This window comes from Cavia porcellus, unplaced genomic scaffold (assembly GCF_034190915.1).
Source record: "Cavia porcellus strain 051 isolate PalLab524CR breed Dunkin Hartley unplaced genomic scaffold, mCavPor4.1 scaffold_4, whole genome shotgun sequence".
Lineage (NCBI taxonomy): Eukaryota > Metazoa > Chordata > Mammalia > Rodentia > Caviidae > Cavia > Cavia porcellus.
The window spans coordinates 111,783,922-111,801,535 of NW_026947487.1; the positions used below are offsets into that span (position 1 = coordinate 111,783,922).

At 44.5% G+C, this 17,614-nt stretch overlaps 1 protein-coding gene and 1 long non-coding RNA gene across 2 annotated transcripts; one reads left to right on the forward strand and one right to left on the reverse strand.

Moving 5' to 3' along the window:
* Positions 1-967: 967 nt before the first annotated feature.
* LOC106025990 (uncharacterized) lies at positions 968-6,961 on the reverse strand. The gene is made up of 2 exons (XR_001199604.3): positions 6,297-6,961; positions 968-6,183 (listed from the first exon to the last, which is right to left on the reverse strand). It is a non-coding gene; the product is annotated as an uncharacterized LOC106025990 (long non-coding RNA).
* A 302-nt stretch (positions 6,962-7,263) lies between these two features.
* Mon1b (MON1 homolog B, secretory trafficking associated) lies at positions 7,264-17,606 on the forward strand. Its single transcript, XM_003462853.5, has 6 exons — positions 7,264-7,525; positions 7,749-7,921; positions 10,433-10,762; positions 11,234-12,053; positions 12,390-12,537; positions 14,075-17,606. Exons 2-6 carry the CDS (start codon positions 7,759-7,761, stop codon positions 14,273-14,275), a joined length of 1,662 nt encoding a protein of 553 aa, XP_003462901.1. The 5' UTR covers positions 7,264-7,525; positions 7,749-7,758; the 3' UTR covers positions 14,276-17,606.
* Positions 17,607-17,614: the final 8 nt, after the last annotated feature.

Genomic DNA, 17,614 nt, shown 5'->3' on the forward strand with positions numbered 1-17,614 from the left:
TATGAAAGAATAGCATGCCATGCTTCTAGGAAAAAAATACAGGTGGGGTGCACTTCTATCTCAGAAGGCACAGGTGCTTCTCAGTTCTAAGGATGTGGGTTACAGCCAGCTTGTAAAGTGTCCTAATATTAACAGGTCATGTTGGAAATGCTGAGGCAGCCTTATCTAAAGTAAGCAAAGCTGTCCCATTCTGACAGAAAAAGCGCGACAAAAATGTCTAAAGCCCAAGACAATGAAAAATTAAGGTCTTTGCATAATGTTCCGGGTCACTAGGTGCTTTGATTCTGCTCTAATAGTTAAATTCATATCCAAAAGCAAATGATTTAAACATAATATGGAATTTGTAGGGCACAACACAACTAGAAAGAAAAAATTACTGACTGTAAAACTATAAGATGTGATGGGTGTCATCATAGATAAATATATTTTATAAATAAGTAAATATATTTTAGTATAGTTTTTGCAGGAATGCCTAATATTAGGCTTAAAAAATTAGTGGAATTGCTACGTCAGGCAATTTTTTAAAAATTATGTCATGTCAGGCTCTTGTCCTTAAGTGTTTCACTCTGACAACCCACCTCTCGACTCTCACTGCTGAGAGATGAATTTTTAGGTTCTACACAACAGCGCGACCCTGTGATGTTTATCTCTCTGACTCTGGCTTGTTTCACTTAATATAGTGTCCTTCTATAATTTCCATTCCTCCTGCTACAGATGAGAGAATTTCACCCTTTTATGACTGCATAGAAGTCCACCGGGTACACAGCATGCACCACTATCCTCAGGACACTGATTCCCTCTGGACATACGCTGAGTGAGGGCGGGTTCTCCATGACAGGCCAAGCCCGCGCTTCTCTTTCCCTCTGAACTTTCTGCCTGGGAAGATGCAGTGACAAGGCCTTTACCACATCCCAGCCCTTGATCTTATTTTACCAATCTCTGAATTTATGAGAAAATAAATGTAGTGTTATTATAAATGCTATAGTATTTTATTATAGCAGCATAGAATTGACTGGAACAATTAAACTTACGCAGATATAGTGCTGAATAGGGTACCCACCACAGGGTATTGGATAAACGTCACCTCTTATTACTGTTAGAAGTACAGTACTGAATTAATTTCAGGGATAGATGAACTCTCCGATTGCAAAAATTCTTTCCTCCATCGCTCTAGACATTTGAGAAATCATTTTCAATTGTCCAATAATCTCTATTTTCCAGAAAATTCCAGTAGAAAACATGGAAGGGCACATTCAGGCACTACCAAAAGTGCTTTCTGAAGTATACTGTTTTCTCGTAGTGGATCCTAATCCAGAGAAGAGCGAGGTAAACAAGTCTTGAGAGACCCCAGATCCGAGATTATGGCAGGGAGGTCAGGCGGGCTGATTTGTTAGTAGTGTGTTCCTAACAGAGACTGCGATGGTGCCTGATTCATGCTTCACGCTCGCCGGGCAGAGGAGCTGACCTCAGAGCTTCCCTAGATTTTTAAAAGTTCAAGGATCTTCGGAGCAGGAGTCTACACGTCGAGGCAGCATGGGTTTTTACGCCACCTACTGGTCTATTTTGAAGGACCACGGTATTTATGTAAGCAAAGAAATGAGGTCTCTTTTTCCTTCTAGAGGAACCCTACTTGTCCCCAGCAATCTGCTTGACCGTCAGCTTTCCAAGGGATGCCCCTAAAATCTCCTCTGAGGGGAGAACAGTAGCAAAAGCCTGGTTTTGTCCATCCAGAGGCACAAGTCCAGGACTGGCTGTTAGATCGGCGGTTTAGTCACTTACTCTCAGGTGGCCCCAGGCCAAATCACTTCCTCTGCACCAGTTTTCCCATCTGTGAATCACATGGCTGATCCCTGCTAACTCTAGTATGGAATTTGAGGTTTTGCATTCCTCACATGTAACTGAACAGACGTATCTATCTATACTCCACTAAAAAAATTTTTGAAGTAATTTTTAATATTATATTGTAATGTCTAGAGGCTCTCTTCACGTGACTCAATTCCAGTATTGACAATTGATTTCCCCTCTTATCATTTATGCACAAATTTTAGTAACATGGACATTTTGGACAACTGAATACTTTTCCATTGGTTCTTTTGGTTTTGTTTTCTATCTCACTGAATTCCACTCCATATTATCTCCTTATTTCTTATTTCACATTTAATTTTCCTTTCCATTTCCCAACTTCTTAAACTCACAGCAGAACACTATTATGGGCATTTATTCGTATATTTACATGAAGAAATAGTTGTATGTTTATAATATTCATCTATTTTTAAGCATATGCTCATAAATTTCCCTATGAGCACCACTTGGCATCCTCCAAATGTTTGTTGTGTTTTTAGTTTTATTTAGTTAAGGATATTTTCTAATATCCTATAATATTGACTATTTGATTCATGTGTTAATACGAAACACAGTGACTTAATTTCTGATTACCTGGAAGTCCAAGATGCTCTCTGTTAATTCCTTTTTCATTGTAATTTTTATTGCTACATGTTTGCAGCACATAATTGCATTCACGAGGAAGAGTCACTGCTGGACATAACACATCTTAACTCTTTTTACATCCCCTTTCTCCCTCTCCCTCCCCCTGTGTTTCCTAGTCCCCTTCTCTTTTGCAAAAGAGCTATTTCTGTGTTGTGACTGAGGAGCAATCTGTATGATTTAACCTTTTAAAAGTGTATTCACACTCACTTGGTGTTTCAGGGGGTGATCTACCTTGTAAATGTGCCGTAAGTACTGGAGAAGAACGTCTCCTGTGCCGTGACTGGGGGGAACATGTTTGTCAAACAGGTAAATCATTTCTGCCTGTATCTGTTCACATCTTCTGTGCCTTAGCTTTTGTCTGCCCTTCCTACTTTATCAGTTTCTGTAGCACTGAAATCTCTGTCATTTTGGAGTTGTCTGTTTCTCCTTCCAGTGCTATCAGTTTAATATTCAGGTACTTTACAGTTTTATATTCCGATGTGTACGTCTTTAGTTTAATTATGTCTTCTAAATGAAAACATGGTCTTGACCTCTCTATCATGGTGCTATGTCTCACTTTAGTGTACCTTATCTTGACATCTATTTGCTGCTGCTGCTACTGTGATCTGTCTGATTTCATTATGTCATCATGTGATTTAAGATTTTTGGTCAGGGTACTTTTAAACCATACCTTTTCATGTATTTAAGGAGGTCCTTATTTATATTTTTTGTAGACCATATTCTTACATTGAGTTTCTTTTAGTAAGTAGGTAGTTGGCCCTTGCTATTATTCACGGTTTGACAATCTGTATTTTAACTGACCTGTTGACTTATACTTCATTCAGTTACAAATACACAATGTTGACCACCTTACCATTTGTCCTGTTTGTCCCATCTGTTCTTTATTCATTTTTTATGCTTTTTCATCTTTCTCTTGGCTTGCTTATATTTATGGTTCCATCTTTTCTCAGTTTTAGGCCTATTACTTTTTGGCATTTTGGAATATATCCTTTTTAAATTTTCTTATGGTTAACAAATGCTTCTTTATCACAGTGTTACTTCAAATAATAATATAAAGAACATTACAACAATGTGCTATCATTTATGACTTTCATTTGTACTAATGCTGTCATTTGTATTATTTCCACAAATATTATAAACATTATGATATGCTGTTTTTCCATTTATATGTTAGAAAGTTAACACTTTTTAACACTTGCCTAGATAATAATCACTTTTATAACACTTCATTCATTTACATTAATTTTCCAACTATATTTATTTAATATCCATTATTCAAGAATTGTCTTTAACTTTTCTTGGTGTGAAGCCTGCTAGTGAAGAAAATCTTGCTGCTTTTCTTTGAAACTTTTTATGCTGCCTTCATTTTGAAAGACTATCTTACAAAGTATAAAACATAAGTTTAACATATTTATTTTTATTTTCTTCATAAAATTATTTCCCCATAGTTCTGATTTCAAGTTTTTTCATAAATTTGCTTTAAATCATCTTTGTTCTTGTGTAACATATCTTACTTTTTCTTTACAACCTTTTGTCATTTTTCCTTGTTTTCAGCAATATATTTGTAATATTTCCTAGTGAGCTTTTGATTTTTATCTTGCATAGATTTTGTTGAGTTTCTCAAACCTGTGCCTATAATTTTCATTAATTTGAAAATTTGGGGCCATTGTTTCTTTAAATATTTTTCTTGTTCTCACAGCTCATCGCTCATAGGATGCCAGTGAGTATATTTTTACCATTTAGTTTTCTCTAAAATTCACAGATGAAATTTCTCTAAAGCTCACAGATGAAAATCTTTGGTAAATTCAATGGCAGCAAAATGTGAAGTGTGCTCACATGGAGAGGTCCCACCTGTATCACTCCCATGGAGAGAGAATGAGTGTAATCACCAGGCACTGCCCAGCCGGGCGGAGGCACTTTATAATCCACTCCATACGCCTAAGACTGGAGAACCTGTGAGTTCAAAGCACATTTGGTGCTAAGTGTTTCGGATAAGAGATTGTGTTGTTGGTGTTCTTAGCTCTGCTGTTTTCCCTGAAAAAAAAAACAATCACTTTCTTTCACAGAACAAGTCAGCACAAGTTTTAAAAAGGAACCTACTTGTAGCATAGATCTGTTGAGATACAGGACCAGTCTTAAACATAGGTGAAAAATGCAACTGTTGCTTCAAACACATAATATAAAACTTACAACACAGGGATATGCCACTCACAGAAAGGAGGAAGCATCTGGTCACTGGTTTGAGTTCTCTCCAATGTAACACTTGTTTTAGTGATTTAGGAGTTAGCATCTTGAGCTTCTTCTTCATCTTCATGATACTGAGATCACTCTCTACCAGACATCTTGTTGTACCTAAGAGGCTCTCTTGTGTGTCTCGCTAGGAGATAGTTTGTGTGCCTCGGCGTTTGTATGCTCAGAGGTTGATCCATCTGTTTGACCGTCTGGCTTCTTAAGGGTCCATCTGACTGGGACCCTGCTGTATGCCTTAACACATCTCATTTCAATCAGTGTCCTGGAACTATAATTTCAGTATCTATATTATGTATAATTTAGTGTAACATCTATATATACAGTAATTTTCACTGTATATGATTTATCATATAACACTCTTAAGATTTAATAATATTTAATAAAGTAACATTGTCATGGCCAATCACATACCAGTGCTAATTTAGGTGTAACACTGGGTCATTTAATACCTTAGAATATTTATGTAAGGTAGGTACCACTATTGACATCACTACTGTACTGATGACGAAAGGCAGACTCAGAGAGGCCTATCTGACTGTAACCAGGGAACAGTGATCTATCTGACATATGCATTGAACACTGCATACCAGAAATGTTTCACTTGGTCTTAAGAGGGCATACTCTTCACCCACCTACAGTAAGTTCACAGGCCTAAGAGCTGCGTACGAAGTATTTTATCTTATATTCTACATTCATGTGCATTTTAACTACATAAATCAGTAAATGCTTAAATCATATAATTACTTAAAATACAGCGTGTTTTATCAATTTTACCTTATAAAGAATATTAACAGTATATTGTTGGCTATATATATTTCTTATAACATTGTTTTACTGTCTGCATTTACATATTTTTCTGCACTATGTACATTTTCTTATGTTATTTTGTGATTCTTAATATGTTTTGTATATTCTATTTTTATAATTATTAGGTAAATATATTGTATTATAAATAAATTTATATATTGCTTTTATATTACAGTAACTATATATGACTTACGTTACTTATTATATATAAGGCTCCACATCAGTAATTGGTTTTCATTGTCTTAATCATAATTAAAATAATAACTAGTACCAAAACCTTCCACTTAGCAATGGCTCAAAGTAGGCTAAGCACCTTTAGTCGCTTCAATCCAAGCATTCCTCAGCCCACAGGTCTATAATGTTGAGTCAGTGTTTCACAGGGGGAAAGCCACGGCACTTGGCACTTAGAACTTATCCCAGGAAGTGACCTCCCATTCGCCCAGCCCAAGAGGGTCTGGCCGGTCCAACATCAGGAGATGCCTGGAGCGCCCTCCACCACTGCCCCAGCCGCGCCCCTACCCAGAATTCTGTTCCCAGGTGACAGAGCCGTGGCTCCAAACGATCAGGCCCTCTGGGCTTCACTTAGTGGCTTTGGGTGTGCAGAGTTCCTTAGGTGGCAGAGGGCCAAGCGCAGGCAACCTGGAGAACATCAAACAGATGCAGAGACACAGATCTAAATAGTCACCCAGAGACAGACAGCCTGAGCCGCTAAAGAGGTCCGTACCCGCGCTCGCCCTTTCTTAAACTGTCACCTTGGAGAGCCTTCTGCTGGCTGCCCAGGCCCCTCGCAGCGTTCCTTGTATTGCACCGCTCTTCACGCTTCCCGGGACTGGAATATCCCATCCCGCCTCAACGTTCTTCTTACTCCAAGCCAACGTAGCTGGCCGCGCGCCGTCGAACCCGCCCCTTGTCCAGTCAGCCAATAGTGATGTGCAGAGGGCGGCGCGGCGCGGTCCTCAGTCAACGAAGACGTAGAAGCCCCTCACAGCCACGCCCACCAACGCCCCCCTCCCCGATTGGCCTGGAAGCCTAATCTGCATGGTTCCGCCCACAGACCCCACCTTACTTAAAAGTGCTATCAAGGTGAACTTTTACACGTCTGGATAGACACTATTCATCTTGCATCTTTACTTTCGCAACTCCAATCTCGGTGCCACAAGGGTGTCCGGAGGTCGAGCTTCCGTTGCTCTAGGGCCGCCGACCCTTTTGGATGATCGCGGGGACTCATGAGTAATTCCCACTTCCGAGAGGTCCGCCTCTTATTTCAGGATCCGAGTTCCATAGGCCGACCAGACTGCGCGCCGCACCCCGATTGGACGCAACAACTGCTCGTCAAGCATCCACCACCCCACCAAGTCTTAGCCCATTCCAGCCTTTCTTGGAGGTTAAAGAATGAAGTTACCTCAGTTGTGGGGGAGCACGTTTATTGGAACGGCGCAAGTATCCTTTAGGGCTTAGGCTGTAAATGTCTCAAGTGAAAAGAGAAAAAAGCTGGAGCCTTTGTGGGCCCAGAGAGACGTCACTAGCAGATGCCAACTACTAGTCTGGGTATGATTTGGACTGGACTGGAGGAAGGAGACAGTCTCCCCCTGATTGGGTCAGAAGAAGAAAGGCCCGCCCTCTGTGCTCCACGATTGGCTGAGTGTGAGCCGCGCCCCCCTCACGCCTGCAGCTAGGGTGAGAGACGTGGGCCGCTCTCACCCGTCTTCCGACTTCCAGCAGGTTCCTTGGGAGAATACAAAAGGGTGCGCTGGGTTCCAGACTTGATCCGAAGTAGATCCTGGAGAGGCGTGCTCCATCGTAACTGTGAGAGGGCGGCGGGAGAGAAGCGTCGTGGGGAGCGACTGAAGATCCGTAACCGGAAGTGTCATCTCTAAGACGCCGTTTCCGGAAGTGTGGCCGAACCTCAGCGGCACCCGGAAGTGTGGTGCTGCCCTGGCTTCGGGAGTCAGGATCATTTGAGATACAGAGCTTAAAACAGGTGTTTATATATCTTTGTTTCCTTCAGGCTACTAGAAACTCTCTCTGCGGAAAGCGTTGGAGGGTGCAAGTATTTGGACATGATTTTGAATGGCTCATCCGGTTGAAAGCCGTGGGGGAAACAAGCGCTGGGAGTGTCCAGGGGGCCTGGCTCTGTAAAGGCTTCTGAGAAGTTTCTTTTGCTGCCTGCCTTCTTTTGCCGCCTCGATTCCCCTTCCCCCCAGGGATGTGCAGATGGAGGCCGGCGGAGACGCTGCTGCCCCAGCCCCTGGGGACGCGCAGGACTTGGAGGACACGCAGGACTTGGAGGGCACGCAGTTCCCTAGTGAGGAGACTGGAGATGGTGGAGTTCTGTCGGGCCCACTGGATCCCGGAGACGGAGAACTGGAGGAAACAGGTATATGCTGCTCTCTCTAGGGTCTTGGAAGGAAAGCGCGCGTGAGGGAGGACTTGTTGGGCGAGGGAGAAAGAGGATTAGTGGAAGATCAATGAGGAGTCTTTGGGGACTCCGGGAAGTAGCTTGAACCATAGCCAAGTCAGGAGGAGGTAATAGTAGACTAATTTGTGTAGTTTAAATCATTAAGAAATTAAAAGGAAGTCAGTAGGTATCCGCTGGTGTTCACCAAGTGCAGTTCTGTGGTCCTGGTAGATGCATGTTGTGGGGGATCAAACATCCCTGTCCAGGAAAATACCCATTTTAGCACTGGAAGACCTTATCCCAGAAACCTCTCAGTTCTGGGCAAACCAGAATGTATTTGTTGTGAGTTCAGGTGACTGACAGTCAACAAGAGTCTGGTTGGTGGCAGGGCCACTGGGGGCCTAAGGTATTTATGTTAATGAACAAGACTAGAGTCAAAGGAAGAACTATTTAGAAGTTAAGTGTTTGAGGGTACTGGGGTATAAAATCATTGTGATGGGAAAGGAAATCAGTGGGGAGTACTGAGCATTCAGTGTCTGCATTATTGAAGAATCAGTAGAGGATTTGAGGGGTTGTTAAGGAACCAAATGTTAATGTATATTAATGGTAATCAGTGAGGGAAGAGGGCCAGTAAGATTTGGAGAACTAGGTGATCACTGAGGGGAGGAGGGAGATTTATAATACCAGTTCAATTTGTGTATGTGTGAAGGTGCTACGGGGGAATCAGTGGAGGTTATTGGGAAACACTGTTTACTACTTATTTTAGAATTAGTGGATGTTGATGGGGTCACTGGGCAATGTCAGCAGACATCACTGAGAGTAATGGGTGGGATCTTTTTAGGACTTGGGAATCACTGGCAGGAACTGGCAGTTATTAGGAGGAGTAATTGGTATTTGGAGATGAGGGAGTGTCTTTGAATGCTATTGAGGGAAAATGAGGTCACTGCGATCTTATGGGAAAGTTAGACATAGCTGCAAATGGATAATGATTGTCTTTGGGCGAATCAGTTGACATCAATGGAAATAACTGGGTGTGTCAGGGTGCAGTAGGAGTTACTAAACTTGTGGGTGTTCATGAATGTTAATAATGGTTTTGCAGGTTTCTTACTTTTCTGTGGTTGTTGAGACAAAATACCTGACACCCAAAATTAGGGAAGGAAAGGTTTATTTCTTAAAATTTTGTAGGTTTCAGTCCATACTCAGCTGGCTCCAAGGAAGGGTGGCATGGTGGGGCCCCCCTTTCCTGGTCCCCACAAAACAGCAAGAGCAAACTTTGCAAAAGAGAAAAGACACACCTTCTTCCTGCCCTTACACTGTATATCTGCTCTGCTCCTGGGTGAGTATAGCACTCACACCACCAATCCCAGTGCTAGAGAATGATCCATTCACGAATGCTGGGTTCAGCTGTGTCCATGATTACATGAGGCTTGGGTCGGCCATCGGAACATAAACCATAACAAGAGGACAGCGGTGGAAGTCATGAAAAGTCCTGGATGAAGCAAGATTTATGGTGGCCATTGGTGGAGTGAAGGAAGTGGGTGTGGAAGCTATTGTAAACTCATTGTAATAGAAAAGGGGATCAGTGAGTGTTGGCGGCATTCAGTATTTACGTTATTGAAGATCAGTAAAATAATTTGTGGGTCAGGGCAGTCATTGAGACCTTAAAGACACACATTAGTGATTTAGTGATGTTAATGAGGTGTCCTTGGGAGGATGTTAATATCTTAGTGGAAGCAAATAGAGGAAGAGAGTAGGAGTTAGAACACCAATGTGTTAATGAATTTTTTCCCCAGTGTGAGACACTGAACCCAGGACCCAAGGCTCTTTTCTATTTTTGTATTTCATATTTTGAGACAGAGGCTGACTAGGTTGCCAAGCTTGAACTCAAACTTGCAGTCCCCCTGCCTCGTGTACCTAGCTTGTTAGTGGATATTAATGGTAGTCATTGGGAGAAATAATATCATTCAGAGTATAAATAGTTGACCAAGAGAATCAAAAGGAGTCAGAGATCAGTAGATACCCATGAAAATAAAAGACTGGAGAGTCAGAGGGTGGGGAGACCGGATATCAGTGGATGTTAATGGTGGCCACAAAGGGGAGAGTAGATACCAGGAGAATAAATAATGGGTCAGAGGAGTTAATGGGTCACTGAGGATGATGTTAATGATCACTGACAGTGAGATGCTTTGAGGACTTGGAAATGGCAATAGAAAGAGAATAACTGACTTATAGAGATGCAGAGAATCTAGTGAATGAAATAAAGTCTAACTGGGTTATTTGGGGATTTCGGGGGATTGTGGGAACTTAGTAGATCTCATTAGAGAGGTCCAGCCCTCCCACTGAGATTCACCAATCTGAGAAGCAAGGGAGATACTCTTTATCAACACACAGGGATTGTAGAGAGAGGGGAAAGGGTTTGGTGGGTCCTTGGGAGCCCCATGTGGTTAGAGGGGTCTATAGGCAGATGACCCACTAGGAGTTTCCTTTTAGGACCCAAAGCTGAGGATGAACCACCCAGCCGCCTCTCACCACTGCCCCAGCCAGAAGTCCCATCAAGCACCTGTGAACACTGGAATTCTGCAGCCTCAGACAGCAGTCCCATTCATGGCCCAGAGAGTGGCTGTGGGGGCCAGGGAGGAGACCCCAGTGACGAGGACTGGCGCAACCAACGGAAGCATGTGTTTGTGCTGAGTGAGGCTGGCAAGCCCATCTACTCACGGTACGGTAGCGTGGAGGCGCTGTCAGCTACCATGGGCGTGATGACAGCCCTGGTGTCCTTCGTGCAGACCGCTGGGGATAACATCCGCGCCATCTACGCCGGTGAGCAAAGGAGTGGGGAGCAGAATAGGAGCCTTGACTGGGAATGTGGCAGGCTGGCCGGCCACGGGAGGTGTGTCTGTCTGCCTGCCTGCCTTCCACCCTCGGCACCAGCAGCCAGCCTGGGTGAGCCGGGGTCTAACTCTGTGTCAGCACCGTCCTCTGTTTGGCCTGGGTTCTGCGTGCCTGGCATCTCTTGAGTAACTGGCTGGATGCCCCTGTGCTGAGAGCCTGGCTGTGCGGGCTGTAGGCTGAGCTGGGTGCTGGCTCAGTGTCAGTCCTTGCTTCAATCTGACCCCACCACCCCCAGTCCATGCTGTCTTTCAGCATCCCACTGTGACTGTGGTGTCTGTACTCCCCTAGTTGGTTCTTGCCCTAGTACAGGTGCCAGAGCAGTGCAGTGGATGGGGCCAGGTAGTGTGTGTGTGTGTGCTTGATCACTCTTGATCCATCTCTATCCCTATCCTCCTCCAGAGGACCACAAGCTGGTGTTCCTACAGCAGGGTCCCCTGCTGCTGGTGGCCATGTCACGGACTCCTCAGTCAGCCGCCCAGCTCCGAGGGGAGCTACTAGCTGTGCACGCACAGATTGTGAGCACACTGACACGTGCGAGCGTGGCCCGCATCTTCGCACACAAGCAGAACTACGACCTCCGCCGCCTGCTGGCTGGCTCTGAGCGCACACTGGACCGGCTTCTGGACAACGTGGAGCGAGACCCCGGGGCCCTGCTCCTGGGAGCCGTGCGCTGCGTGCCACTTGCCCGCCCACTGCGGGATGCACTGGGCACGTTGCTGCGCCGCTGCACGGCACCTGGCCTGGCATTGTCTGTGCTGGCAGTCGGCGGCCGACTGATAACAGCAGCCCAGGAACGGAACGTGCTGGCTGAGTGCCGGCTGGATCCAGCTGACCTGCAGCTGCTGCTTGACTGGGTGGGGGCACCAGCCTTTGCAGCGGGTGAGGCCTGGGCACCCGTGTGCCTGCCCCGCTTCAACCCCGATGGATTCTTCTATGCTTACGTGGCCCGCCTGGATTCCATGCCTGTCTGCCTGCTGCTGCTTGGCACCCACCGGGAAGCCTTCCACGCCATGGCTGCCTGCCGGCGCTTGGTGGAGGATGGAATGCGCAGCCTCGGTGCCCTGCGTGCCCTCGGGGAAGCTGCCAACTTCTCCAGTTCCCAGGAAGCCAGTGCCCCTGCCTACAGCGTGCAGGCTGTAGGTGCACCTGGCCTCCGTCACTTCCTCTATAAGCCACTGGACATCCCTGATCATCATCGCCAGCTGCCACAGTTTACCAGGTGGGAACTGGTAAAGATTTTTCTAACCAGGGGGGTCAGCATCCTGTGGTTATGACTTAGGCAAGATACCCAGGAATGTTCTCAACAGAACAAGTAGAGCGATTCTCTGATGATAGGCTCAGCTGCCCGCCTGAGGAGTCCCTGTTTTAGTGGAGAGAACATCATATCTAGCAAGTCTCATAGTTTGATGTAGGAAAGCTCGGTTGTAGTCACTGAGAATCCTCAGGTTTAATAGGAAAGGCTCAGCTGTGTAACTTAGTTAAGTTCCCTAGACAGAAGATGGACCAGCCAAGTAGCCCCTGGACTAACCTTGTCCTCCCCCTCCCATCATGGCAGCCCCGAGCTCGAGGCCCCATACAACAGAGAGGAGGAGCGGCAGCGGCTCTCGGACCTGTACCACCGCCTGCACGCCCGCCTGCACAGCACCTCTAGACCCCTGCGCCTCATTTACCACGTGGCTGAGAAGGAGACGCTGCTGGCCTGGGTGAGTCAGTTCCCCCCTGAAGCCTCCTTTCCATAAATGTAGCCCCTCCAATCACAGAAGCCTTCATCAAGGGCAACAAGTCCTTGCCTGGGCTGTGCCTCACCTGGAGCTCTTAGCTGTGCCATTACACATGCACCTTTGAACCTCAGAAGGATTCCTTACTGCCTCCAACCCTACATTATGCCTGTGCTGTTTGCTTTTCCTCCGTTAGCAGCCAGTATAGTATCTTTGACTTTCAAGAGACCCCATTTACAACCATCACTGCCTGCCAGTTCCATTTCCCACCCCTGCAGTTTTGATTCCGTGAGTCCCTAGCACTCTGTGAATACCACAGGCTTGGTGCAACGCTGTGCCCTTTCTGGGGGTGTCCATTCTTCCCTGGGCTCGTCATATCCTGAAGATCTGTAAAGGTCAGCTATAGAAGAAGGCCAATCAAGATGATCTGACTGCATAGAAATGGCACCTTTCCGGGGCTCTGCAACTTTATTATTCACTAATTTTCTGTATATTTGCTGTGTACCGGGACTTGATCTAGGCTAAGGATTTAAAACTTACTTTGAACTTTAATGTTCAAATAATTTTAGACCTAGAAGTTGCAAAAATATAGTACAAAGACTTCCCTTTAAAAGTTCCTTCACCTAATTTCTCCAAAGGTTAACATCCGGTGAAACCAACCTACCAAACAACAGGAAGTTATAAACTGGTTCAATAATATTTAGCTCAGAGACTTCATTCAGATTTTATCAGTTATCCTATCTCTGTCCCTTTACTTTTCTGGAATCCAGTCCCAAATGACAAGGTAGATTGATTTATTGTCTCTCTGGTCTTACTCTGAAATAGCTCACCGGGGTGTGTGTGTGTGTGTGTGTGTGTGTGTGTGTTGGCTTTGGTACTTTTGAAGACAGTCTCTCAGGTTGGTGTGAGGATGAAATTGAGTTCTTTATATTCTGCCCAGGCTGTGAATGATAAAAAACAGTCCCATAGAGCACAGAACAGGGCCTTTTGTACAGTACAGTGGTGCCTCTCGGTCCACATATTTAATTTGTGCCACCATTCTGGTCGTAAACCAAATTGGATGAGAACTGAATCAAATTCAGTGATTAGGTTCAGTGTTGCCCTTATGGGGACATTTGATTCAGTTCTCGTCCAGTTATGTTTGCAAGCAGAATCGTGGCAAGAATGAAATTCATGAACTGAGGCACCACTGCGATCACTTACTGAACATTAAGCATTGTTATTTTTATCCCCAACCCATAGATAGCCTGAAGGCCAAAGAGAAACCACACACAGCCAGCCTCCATCACCCAATTGAAACCAGGGGGTTCCGCTAATCTCTAGGCCCAACCAAGAGCCCCTGGCCCAACAGTGACCCAAAAATATCAGCTTCCCTGTCATAGCCTAGTGTTGAAGCAGGACCAGATGGGCATTTCTGCCGAGGACATCTTCTGGCTGCAGGAGGCAAACATGGGGCTGGGTTAGGTGAGACAGGATGGTCCATGGTCAGCTCTGTCCTGACTGCCTTTTCTCACACCCATAGGTGACCTCCAAATTCGAGCTCTATACCTGCCTCAGCCCCCTGGTGACCAAAGCTGGTGCCATTTTGGTAGTGACCAAACTCCTACGCTGGGTGAAGAAAGAGGAGGACCGACTCTTCATCCGATGCCCACCCAAGTACTCCACACCCCCAGCCAGCTCTGCGGACCAGGCTCCCCACAATGGCTTGTTCACTGGACTCTGAATGGTAGTGCTCAGACTGCTGGAAGTGGCCCACCTTGGCTTCTGCCTTCTGTCTCTGCCCTAAAAATGTGGGGATTTGTTGGTGGCTGATACCTGTCTCTCTGAGCAGTTGGCCAAGATATGACAGCTGCCCACAAATGGGAGATGGGTGGCAGCAGCCAGGGGCCCAGCGAGCCCTTCTAGACCCTTCATGTACCTGCACCTCTACAGAAAGTACTAGGTCTCCACACTCTGCCTCACCTCCTCACCGTGGAAGATGGTCCAGCCTCTGTCAGGGACTGTCCCCTCTAAACTCACTTCAGAAGGCTTTCCAATTGAACTGAGCCCAGAATGCACAGGGCAGGCCAGGTCTCCAGGGTGGGTGGTAGGAGTTCTAGAATTGGGAATGCAGGGTCAGCCTGTGCCCATAACCAGCCTGAGGGTATTTAGAAAAAGGAAAAAGTACGTAAAAGGCTTAAAATTAAGCCCATTAGAATTTTCCCTTGCCCCTTATCTGAATCCTGCCTCCAAAATGAGCCACATTAATGACAGCTGCTTCAAGTATTAATGAGAAAGGAGCTTCCGGTACCCACCTGTGTAGCACAAGGTGTACAGTAACACAAGGTATACAGAAAGTAGGTGTAATCTGCTTCTGAAGCTCATCTTATTAACGATCGCACCAGTAACTCCCAAGGGCCGTAATGAAAATTCGCAAACAGAAAGGGAGGGATTCAAACTCACATACCACTACACATCACATGCACGTTTACCCAGATGCTGGCAACCTGCAACAACACAAAATCTTCCAGAAAGATCTTCCAGAGAGTTTGCACGTGTGTACAACTTCATTCCCCAACTGTCCAATACAACGGTATTGTTTGTCTAAAAGCAGTTAGGGCCTGGTGAGTATAGGCATGCGTGGTGGTGTTGGGGGGGGGGGGGCGCAACAGATGCTCTGCACATGCTCAGTGGATACCCCAGTGGATATTCCTGCCCCCTGTTAGCAAATGGCGAGTTGTTTAGCACGCATGCGCACTACCTTTCGCTTGTCCGGGTGTTTTGTTTTTTTAAACCAATCGTTAAAGGCTTTAGAGCAAGACTCGCGTTGGAAAATGGCGGAGAACCTGGAGTGCTTGAAGGAAGAGTCATCGGAAGCCGTGGAGGAGGGTGAAGGTAGTGAGGGCCGGTGGTCCGCTCTCTTCCTTCCCGAGGACAGAAGGGAGGGAGGATTCGACCCTGTAGTTAACCATAACAAAATGATGGCAGCAGTAGCTTTTTGAAAAAAGTAAAACTTTAAACCTCTTATTACTGAAACTGAACTGTTCCACAAAGTGGAAATAAATAACATGCACATTTTCATCACCTAGGTTAACTTTTGTCAATCTTACTGACTTGTTCAATTATTTTTAAGTAATTGTAATTATTTTAAATAGTTCATATGTATCTCTTCAAATGTAACAGGGCAAAAGGTTAAGGAAAAAAAATAAACATCTGGCTTTTGGCACGCCTAAGAAAATAAGCTGATCTTCCCAATATCAGCATTTCGCACCCAGCTTAGGTAACACTAAATGGATTCTTAATTGACAATAGCTCTTCTCAAATTTGACATGTTTGATGATGACAATTGATCACCCAGGTGAGGTCAGTGGTAATTTATCCTAGACACTATTGGAAATTGTAGACCCATGGGAAGGGAGGTGTGTCCCCAAGGTAATCCACTAGTATGCCTCTAGCAATTTTTTAAAGAGATTTTCAAAATACAGCCAAGTAGAGAAAATAGCATGAGGAATATCCATGTAACTGTCACTCTTGATTCAATAGACATTCAATTTCCTGCCCTTTACCTGTCTCTTACTTTCCTGCACTCTTTAAATCAGTATAATAATAAACACATAAGATTATATCTTGTCAAACTTAGGCTTACAGACATCAAGGTAATTACTTACTTGTCTATTACCTGTCCTAGGGCGTGAGCTCCATGAGAACAAAGACAGTTTACTGCCATCTCCCCAGTACCTAAAGCAGTGCATAGTTGGCACACACATGGTGGTCTGTAATTTTTGATGGGTGAATAATGAAGTAACTTTAACTCAAAGTGTTGTCTTAGAGCCAACTTTCAAAAGAGAAAAAAAGGATAGAAATTAGACAGATACTTTAAGTATATAGTATAGCTACCTGTGATTTAAAAAAAAAAAAAACTACCTTTCAGATTGCTTCAAAATTGAATTTGTGATTATCTTCAGCAATGGAGAATACTGAAAAACACTGAGGATTTCTAACCCATCACATGAGGTTTATGTAAAGAAGGGGGTAATATCTAGCACTGATGATCCCGAGGCAATATATACCTTCTCTTACCTCACTGGGAAAGGGAATGCCCAATAAAGGTTTTGCTGTGGGCAATTGGGAAGAGTATTTGTAGTGTCTAAAATACTTTCCACATCTGCAATCACCATGTTAAGTAATTATAGGAAAGTACATAGTTGCATGGCCCAGGAGTGATTACTAGAGTGTTAAAGGAGGTCAAATAAGGAATATTCATAGAAATGGCCAAATCTGTATGTCCACATACACTGGAGTGCAGGGAGGGGGAGGGGAAGGAAGCTGGTGGATTCTTTTTTTTTTTTTTTTTCTCTTTGAAAGGCAGATAAAAGTAATTTTTAATGGGTAAAATCATTTTTCAGCCAGGCATGGGTATCAAATGCCTATGATCCCAGCACTTGGGAGGCTGAGGTAATCGAATTGTTATGAGTTCAAGCCAGCCTGGTCTACGTAGTGAGATCCTGTTCTCAAGAAAATGAAAAAAAGTTAAAGAAAGAGCTCTTTAAAAAAGTCAAGTAAGCCAGCTGGGCCCAGAATAGAAAGGAGAAATGTGAAGTATATATAGTCTTTTGTGTGTTAAACAGGAAAATAGCTGAAAACAGCTTATCAGATAACTGGACAAAGGACTCAAATTTTGGGGGTGTTGAAGAGGTGGAGGCATTTGTGTGATTTATATTTCTTTTGGAAAAGTTTAGGTTATCTTATGTAATTTTAAAATATAAGGGAGGAGAGGGAAAAGACACACACACACACACACACACACCCCGCCCAAGGATCATACATTAACATTGGATCGGGATTACGATCCAGAGGTTTAGTTTTATGGTTGCACTGTGGTTACTTTGCAGATTCTCTCTGTATATAGGAAGTACACATTAGGCTTAAGGAGCAATGGGCCATAATGTTGGCCACTTACAGTACAAAAACCAAGATAGGGAATCTGATACAAGGTTAGGTGGAAGCACTGTGGCCTATTTCTACAACTTTGTGTACATCTGAAACTATTTCAAAATAAAATATTTAAAAGGGAACTCACTCT

Excerpts from the sequence above, each read along its gene's own strand:
- Mon1b (XM_003462853.5), top strand. The coding sequence starts at position 7,759 with ATGGAGGCCGGCGGAGACGCTGCTGCCCCAGCCCCTGGGGACGCGCAG. Across the intron at positions 10,763-11,233 it reads CATCCGCGCCATCTACGCCG|AGGACCACAAGCTGGTGTTC; the intron begins GTGAGCAAAGGA and ends ATCCTCCTCCAG. Across the intron at positions 12,538-14,074 it reads AGGAGACGCTGCTGGCCTGG|GTGACCTCCAAATTCGAGCT; the intron begins GTGAGTCAGTTC and ends TCACACCCATAG.